Raw genomic sequence first — 8,776 nt, 5'->3', positions numbered from 1 at the left:
CCCCACAGTGTGCTGGCCACAACAGCTGCTGTGTTAAATGTGTGTGAAACCAGGGCACACATGCAGGCAATGTCCCGGAGTAGGGGCTTGCCTGGCTCCTCAGCAGAGGAGCTCCTGGCTCCTCCTCCTTATGGGGGTCCATCTGCTGGGAAAAATGGAGTTATCCCAGAGCTGTCTGCTCTAAGGAGAGGGACTGTGCACAGTAAAAAAACCTCACCTCTTCAGGACAGACTCCTTGGAGACAACCCAGCAGCAGTTCCTGCACTGATTCAGCGGGCAGCTGCCCYGAGCACCCCGTGCCAGCTGCAAGAGAAGACCCTTCCAAAACTGCCCCAAGGAGCAACGCGTGGCAGAGGGCAGTAAGAAATGACAGCCACAGCACCACAGCCCCAGGGAGGCACATCACCGAGAGCAGTCACTGCATCCTGCCACAGCCAGGATGGGACAGACACCAGCAAATCATGGCAGAAACCTCAGCTTTTTATTAAAAAAAAAAAAATAGAAACTGTTTACAGGCTGTGTCACTGAAAGGGCGTGGAAYGGCCTTAAGAAGAAATGCTGGAGAGCAGCTTTTCAAGGAAAAGGCTCCCTTCTGCTGCAGGCTCCATTCCCCCCCGGCTGGTGCAAGAGCCCTGCTGTTCACAGAGCCTCCCTCCCCTCCATGATACACTGCAGCATCCAACGACCGYGGGCAGTTGCAGGGGAACCTCCTGCTCTGGCGCGAGGCCTTCTCCTCTGCCCCCATCTCTGAAAATTCAAATGAACCACCCAGGATCACCCTACAAGAAGCCAGTTCTCCGCAGGGCTTCCTCGCTTGCCTCAGACTGCTCGCTGCACTTGTGGGTTAGGAAGCAGGAATGGTGGCAGCAACATCAAGATGACAGTCCTCACGCCAGGCCTGTCACGCTGACCCCACCGCACAAGCTAAGGTGGGCAGAGGCACTGACACACACGACGTGAAGGCCTGTGCAGAGGAGAACTGAGGGAACCCAGGCACCCTGGGGAAAGGCACAGCAGGAGGGGTATTTACAGACAGGGAACATTTTTTAATTTAGCATTTTTRTCCCAAAAGCAAAGCAGAGGGATTTCCACCAAAATCCAAGATGGTCTCTGCAAGGTTTGGCCAGGCTACATGAGGCCCAAGGCCCAGGCAMCCTCTGCACATGGAGGACAGGGCTGGCTCCCTCGAGGGGAGGCCTGGAACTGCCATCACGCCCGTTGCGCCTTCTTGGCCTTCTTCTTCTCCTCTTTCATGGCCATGTCGTGGGCTTTTCTCTTCTCGGCGAGTTTGTTAGCCTGAGGAGAAATGCCCAAGACACACAGTCAGATCAGTCTGCAGATGCTACAGGCTTCTCTGCTCTTAGATGCACTGCCTGTTCAACCTGTACATAGGGGAGATGGACCCATCTCCTGCTGCCCAGGAAAGAGAAACCCAGGGCAGCCCTGGGGCACCGAGCTGCCTGGGCACCGAGCTGCCTGGGCACCGAGCTGCCTGGGCACAAGCAGCAGCATGTGGCATCCCCCTGAGCAGGCCGGGATCTCTAGGAGAGCGGGAAGAGCTCTGTTCTGCCAGGGCCAGTCCATGGCCGGGGTCACACTCAGAAGAGGCCTCAAGAGGCTCAGCCTTCGTTATCAACTGCAAAGTGGGCACAGTACAGAGAGGGAAAGAGCAAAGAGCAGAGCTGAAAAACCCTTGGGCATCTGCAATGTTTAYAGGCCAATGACTAAAGACTCATTCCAGGTGGCTTCAGCACTGTCCAGAGTCTCACAGGAAGGCAGGGAGCTGGGTTTGCCACCACAGGGGCCCTCCTCCCACAAATGGAGCAGGGAAAGGCACAGTCCCTCASCAGGCGCTGGCACAGGCACGGGAACAGGATACAGGCAAGGGTCTCGCGGCCCAAAACTGTGCTGGTGCCTCGCTACTGTGGGAAGGCAGCACTCACCTCTCGGACTTTGCGTTTCTTGCCAAACATTATCTTCTTGTAGAGGTATTTCTCCCTCTTCTTCATCATCATGATGGCCAGGCGCTTCTCCTCGCTTTGCTGCTCCTGCTCCAGGCGCTGCTTGTCCTCCAGCCGCACCTTGCCAGCTGTCACCTTCACAGGGAGCACCTGCAGGCAGCGGGAGAGCTCAGGATCCCGGATGCCAAGAGCCCACCCTCTCCCAGGACAGCTGCTCCCTCTGCACTCTTCTCCATGGAGCATAGCACCCTCTGGACAAGGCAGCTGCACGAGAGCTGCTGCAGACAGAGCAGCCGTGACAGTCCCAGCACATYAACACATGAGTGTTGGGCAGGGAGCACAAGCAGCTGTGATGGGACCAAGGGCCATCTCAGACMCTTCATGGCCAGGATTCTGGTCTGCCTTGGAGGCCATCCAGTCTGCTGGGGTGGGCTGTTGCATTTCACTGTGCTCGTGTTTCAAGAACAGCAAGTTCTGCAGCTCGGTGGAGGGTCTCCTGAGCCCAGACATATCCCTCTATTGGAGAAGGGCCACTTCTTTCTCACAGTAAGGCTGAAGAGGCTGGAGGGGGTGTCCCCCATGCAAGAGCTGCAGCTCCCAGATGGGGCTGGGACAGGCTCCTGTGGACCCTGGCAGGCCTGCCCTGCGGGCCCAACCTCAGCCTGATGCTCAGACAGCCTGGTGAAAGGCTGGGGACACAGCACAGGCCACCCAGGTCTCAGCCTGGGCTCTGCTGGAGTCCTTCCCACAGAGCCCAGTCCAGSCCTTCCCAGCTCTGTCCAGGCCAGGAGCACACGGCAGTTCCACAGCACACGCAGAACAGGGACGTGGCCAGGACGCCAGGCAGGGAGCAGGGCCCGGCAGCAACAGCACTCACAGAAGTGCTCTCCTCCTGGAGCTCCCAACTCCCTGCCAAGCACGATACCTTGCCCTGAGTCTTCTGCTCTTCCATCTTCTTCAATTTTGTCTCTTCTTCCTTTTCAGAATCATCTTCTTCGTCTTCCTCCTCCTCATCATCATTGCCCTCCTCCTCCTCCTCCTCCTCCTCCTCTTCCTCCTCTTCCTCACTCTCTTCACCTACGGAGAGGCCAGTATTACCAGCTCGGGATTGTGACAGGTAGAGCAGAGCCTGGCACAGCAGCCCGTACAGCTCTGCCGAGGCAGCTGGGCCTGAGCCTGCCTGCTTCACACCTCGGGGGCTGCTGCCTCGCGTTACCTGGCTGCTCGCCCCGCTGCAGGGCCAGCAGTTTCAGCTTCTCCGGAGGGATGTAGTCTCCTTCCTGCTCCGTGACGAAGGGCGAGAGGTGCGGGGGCAGCAGCACGCCAGGGAAATAGTCAGCCACAGGGAGGCACAGCTTGGCGTTGACGGAGTCGAAAACCCACTGAGGCTGCAGGTAATATCTGTGGGGCAGAGGGAGAGGAATGTAGGGCATGGGGTCAGGCCATCTCCTCCTGTCCCATGGTCTCACCAAGACTCCAGCAGAGCAGGACACCATCACAACCTGTCCTGAAGCACCCTGGAAGCATGTGACAGCTCCAGGACTGCCACGTGTGCCTGCCAACCCAGGCCCCTATTTCGGGGACAGTCCTCACTCACCTGCCAACAACCTGCTGCTCCACACGGGGCCGGTCAACAATCTGGTGTGTGATAGATGGGTCACTCACATCGTAGGTGGCACCGATGCACAGAGACTTGTCCCAGGACACCTGGCCCCCAAAGCACCTGCCAGTACAASACACCAAGGGGTTATTTGGACTGAAACAGCCCCCAAGTTCACTTTGCTTGCAGGATGTCAGGCAGGGCAGCCCCGGCCTCCCATCACAAAGGGGAGAAAAAGCCAGGAAGGGGTATAGCAGGGCTGTGAAGGAACAGCACGCTCGCACGTACCGGATGATGAAGGCSAGCGGCTCTCGGGGCACCTCTCTGTTGAGGAAGAAGCGCAGCCCTTCAAACAGCCTTTTCTGCTTCTCCAGGGCCTCCTGCTCCTTCTTCTTTGCATCCATCTGCTCAGCAGTCTCCTGTTCAGAACAAAGTCAGAGCCTCCTGCACAGGAACTTTCTCTCCCGCCGCGACACCCCCTGCCAAGCCCCTTTTGGCCAGGAAGGCTCCTGTGTGCTGCTCCCCATCCTGCTGATCACATAGGTCATCCCAGCACCACAGCAGGCAGTGCCAGTCCTTGCTCAAGCACAGGACCCCTGCTGAGCCACAGGACACGCTGTGAATAGAGTGACACAGTCCAGGGCTGAGCCACCCCACGAGGCACTTACCCCCTCCACAGGGAACTCATCCATCTCCACGTCATCCTCTGTGGTTGGTGCCACCACACGGGTCAAGCTGGCACTCAAGGCTGAGAGCTTCTGCAGAGGGGACAGACCAAGAAGGTGTCATCTCCAAATGGCTTTTTGAGGATGGGAGAAAAAGCAGCCTTGCAGAGGAAAGGAGGGTGGATTCCCTGCAGCAAAGGATCAAAGGAGCTCCTCTCCTCCCTTGTAAAAGTTCAGTCTCCTCCATTGTGCTTCCTTACCCGACACTCCCCRACACAGTAGCTCCAAAGAGCCACACGTGACACAGGCTAGATGCCAACGACCCTCAAGGATAAGCACAGCTCTGCCCTGGGGCAGCACRTGAGGAGCTGGGAAGCCTTTCACCTCCAGGAACCGGGCTCTGCTCTGCAGTTCCCACACGCTCAACATCCCAGGCCAGGAAAGGATCCATGGTCAGGACACAAAGGTCAATGGTTCTTGGGTGCCAACTCAAGCCGTGGCTGACGCGGGTGCGCCCTCACCTCCAGGTAGCTCTCCGAATCCATGGCGTACGCCTCGCCCTCCGCAGGCTTCAGCTCAACCTCCGCCTGCCCTTCGATCTGCAGAAACACAGGTCGGTGGGGACACAGCCCCCACACACAGAGTCCCCAAACAGCCTCTCCTCCGCCACACCGTGCCCAGGGTCAGCGTTATCCTCCAGGCAGTGTTTGCTTCCCTCCARCTGCACGAGGCCCTGACGGGCACGGGTGCCCACCAGCTCCAAGCAGATCTTGCACTGGGGCGGCTCATGCCCAGCGTGGCCYGTGACTCACCTTGGGGGGGTAGAGCAGGTTGAGGGAGTGGTAGAGGCGAAAGTTGACAAAGCCCAGCAAGGTGGTGTAGAACTCGGTGAAGGTGGCCATGACGCGGTAATCCACGTCCGTGGGGTGCTGTGGACACGCAGGAGGAGTTAGGGTACAGGGCTGAAAGAGCAGACTCCCTCTGTAGGGACAGGGGCCCATTCTCCTGGCACCAGCTTGGGGTGTGGGACCTGGCAGCTCATCCAGCACCAAGTCCCTTGAATCTCTGCTGCCCACTCACTCCCTGATCTGGAGCTGAGAGATGCAACACGTTGTTCTCTGTATCTCTGTTTCCTCATCTGCAAGGGAGGATACTGCCCTCTCCGCAACAAGGTCCATGGATGTCTSTGCCCAACGCCATGCCTGCGGCAGGAGAGGTCTCTGTGCGACCCAAGGAGCCGTGTGCCAGTGCCCTCCTGCCCCACAAGGCCCGAATCACTCCTCCTGCCCTCCCTAGTGCAAGTCCTGCAAGCCCTCAGCTGCCCCAGCTACTCAGCTAGATGGAGCAGCACATCCCACAACAGATGGGGACCCTGAGAGGAGGTGGATCTGCCACTCACTCCCTGGCAGGGGTCCACGTGTCCCCAGGCAACCCTGCAGCACCTAAGGAAGCTGGAAACAGGCCAGAACTTTCCAGATGGTCTTTTCGTGACTCAGTCAAGAGACTCTGGTCCCCCAGGTCAGATTCATAGGCCACTAGCAAAGCGGAACAAGAGTCTCAAACTCGGAAGAGTGTGGCAAGGACTAACAAAGCTGAAACCAAGCAGGGATCTAGCCAGTCCCTTAACGATCAAAACTCAAGGAAGCAAGAAGTAATGCTGGCCAGAAAACACACGGGCTCACTCAGGTGATACTGCCAGGGAGAGAGGGGAGGTGAYCCCCAGCGCAGGCTGTACAGAAAGCCACAAAGCTCCAGGCCGACTGTGCCACCCCCAGACAGGCCCAGAGCAAGTCAGGACAGTGACCACGATGGGAGCTCATGTCGCTGACCTTGGCACAGCAACCTGTCCTGGCAAAGTTTGTCCCACACCTCCCGGAGCCCCTGCGGCCTCGCTGGAGACCTGCACGAGTTCTGCTGCTGGCAGGACACGGCAGAGCCRCCCCAGCAAGGAGGGCGCGGAGTCTCACTCGCTCACTCCTCCCCTCAGGGCTACCAGCCTCATTACTGCAGGTTAATCTTTAATTGTTGAGCTAATCAGATTTTAATAATTGACAGCAAAAGGAAACAGCTACCAGAGAAAGCCGGTACAGCTGGCACAGCCAGGCACAACAGACAAGGACACAACCATCCTGGGCTGGAAAACAGTTGTGACCCAAGTCGGCCTTCATAGTCTCCACCTCAGCCTGAACACAACCTGATTTCTCTCTTCGCCACAAGAGCAGCGAGACACTCCCATAACCTYTTCCCCAGTCCCAGCGAGGTGACAGCAGGGCAAGGGCCCTGCAGCACACGGTTACTCACATCATGCGCGAAGGCGTAAGGGGTGATCCAGGTGACCGGCTGTCCCAGCACCTCAGCCTGGTAGTAGATACCCTTGATGGAGAGGAAGACCTGGCAGGGAGCAGAGCAAGGCCTCAGGTGGAGGGGGCCCCGCAGCAGCCCATGGCCCTGCTCCTACTCAGGGCCGTTCTCATTAACACTTCCACAGCCAGCAGGTTTGTTTGGGGAACATCCAAGATGGACACCCAAACCCTCCCGCTTTTGACACTGCCACGACTGGCCAGCCCCRCATCCTTCTGTGCTCCAAGCCCGCTGCTCCATCCCCACAGCGCCCCGGAGCGCGGAGCCCTGTCTGCAGACCCCCCGAGCTTGCACCTTGCGCAGGGAGCGCGAGGCAATGACGTAGTTGAGGAACTCCACGGACAGGCGCCGGCACAGCTGGATGGTCTGGACGTGGCACTTGCCGGTCCGTGGGAAGGTGGAGAAGAGGAAGCACATGGAGAGGGCATCGTCCAGGTCTCGCAGAGCATCAATGAACGTTGGGTACCTGTGCCAGGGCAGCAGGAGTGGGGGAAAAAACAAACCCAGCTGCAGAGCCCCCAGAGCCAGCACCTGCCCAAAGTGCAGGAGCTGCTCAAGAGGAAGGGAAGGGGCCTCRGAGCCACCCCAGAGCATCGACATCCCACACGGCCCTTCGAGCCAGAGGATCCCCGGAGATGCACTGTCCCTTGTGAGTACTGAGAAGCTGGCAGCCTGCAGCTCCCTGCTCACTCGTGCTTTGCTACAGCCAACAGGCAGCTCACTGCATCCTTCTGCACTAGCTCTGAAACCCCATGTGCCAGCCAGCCAATTCCCAGAACTGCCACGGGAGCCATCCTAAGCAGGGATGGACACAGCAAGGGCTCCACCGGCTCCAGTTCAGTTGACTGTTGGTAACAACTCTCTCATGTGAGGATCCTCCTGCTGGGTCTCCTCCACACTGAGGTGCAGGTGGTGCCTCACCTCTCCTTCACAATGTGGTCAAGTTTGTAATTGGGCTTGTTGTCCTTCAGCCGCTCCACGGTGCTCCACTCGCTTTTCCCATACGCCTTGCGGAGCTTCCGGACAAACACCTGCRGGGCAGACAAGGGGAGACTCAGGGCGCCCTTCCAGGGAAACGATGGAGGGAGGCGAAGGCTGCCTCGCACGGTCAGAAATGCAGCCCGGGACATCAGTGCCATCCCCCCTGGCTGTACAGGCTCTTGAGGGAACAGCTTTCAGGTCAAAGACGCTGTCATGCAGCTACTCATAAGAGAAGGCCCTGCTCCGCTGCCACAAGATGGTAACTGAAGCTGGGAGCAAGGGACAACAGCCTCGAAGGGAGAAGATCCCATGACCCCATCCTAGGCACAAGCATAAGAGCCCCTGGACATGATTCCCAAAACTCCTGTGCATCGTAACTACCTTATACTCCCGGAACTTGTTGACAATGGGCTCGTGAAGGAGAAACTTGATGTCTTTGAGGAGATAGAAAGTCCTGGCTGCAGTGGAGCCTTTGTTCACCTTCTTCTTATGCTTGGGCTCATGGGGGTAAATCCCCTTCAGGATACAGAGGCGCCTGTTAACGGAGATGCAGATGACAAACTGGATCTCAACATCCACTCAAAGCAACTGAAACAAGGGCTAGAAACTCTCTTTATTTCTACCTTATCCCAGCGCACTCTGCTCCACCTCCCTCCCGCGTCCCCTCGCTCTCAGTGCCACCGCACCGGGCTGGGACACATGGCCCTGGGAACCCCCAGCTGGCGCTGCGTCGCTGCCCCAACACCGCTCCCGGAGCGGGCAGGACCACCCCGCGCTGCCGAGCGGAGCGGCCGGCTTCACCGGGCTCCTGGGGAGAGCGGCGTCCTCCGCGCCGGCTGCGCGGCTCCAGGCGCCTCCCCAGGGTGGCCGGCCTCACRTGCCCGCGTCCCGACTCCGGGGACATCAGCCGTGCGGTGAGGAGCTCTCCTCCTCTCACCAGCCGCCTCCAACACCCGTAAGCRCGCGGGACTGTCAACCCCCTGGGGGTTGCTGCAGCCCGGACACAAGCGGGAGCTTCCCGAGCCCTCTCGGTGGTGATGCCCACAGGGCTCGTGGCTGGTGCGGACCTCTGGAGTGCAACCCGCTCCGGCTGGGACAGGAGCGGAGCCACAGGGGACGTCCCGGCGGGCTGCAAGCGCTGCGGGGAAGGAGCCTCCGCGGGCAGCCCGTTCCCGGGCCCCGGAACTTGCTCCCCAAGGGCCAAACCC

The 8,776-nt window shown here is 59.0% G+C and overlaps 1 protein-coding gene across 1 annotated transcript; it reads right to left on the bottom strand.

Moving 5' to 3' along the window:
• Positions 1-492: 492 nt before the first annotated feature.
• Positions 493-8,100, bottom strand: PES1 (pescadillo ribosomal biogenesis factor 1). Its single transcript, XM_026040186.1, has 13 exons — positions 7,950-8,100; positions 7,509-7,618; positions 6,882-7,053; positions 6,528-6,617; positions 5,039-5,155; positions 4,748-4,825; positions 4,230-4,319; positions 3,850-3,980; positions 3,559-3,684; positions 3,178-3,362; positions 2,887-3,038; positions 1,944-2,111; positions 493-1,296 (listed from the first exon to the last, which is right to left on the bottom strand). The coding sequence occupies exons 3-13, from the start codon at positions 7,002-7,004 to the stop codon at positions 1,210-1,212; spliced, it is 1,347 nt and encodes a 448-aa protein (XP_025895971.1). The 5' UTR covers positions 7,005-7,053; positions 7,509-7,618; positions 7,950-8,100; the 3' UTR covers positions 493-1,209.
• Positions 8,101-8,776: the final 676 nt, after the last annotated feature.

Source organism: Nothoprocta perdicaria, unplaced genomic scaffold (assembly GCF_003342845.1).
Source record: "Nothoprocta perdicaria isolate Ctin4 unplaced genomic scaffold, notPer1 scaffold_250, whole genome shotgun sequence".
Taxonomy (NCBI): domain Eukaryota; kingdom Metazoa; phylum Chordata; class Aves; order Tinamiformes; family Tinamidae; genus Nothoprocta; species Nothoprocta perdicaria.
Note: the sequence above shows the minus strand (reverse complement) of the source record. Positions and strands in the feature narration are given on the sequence as shown.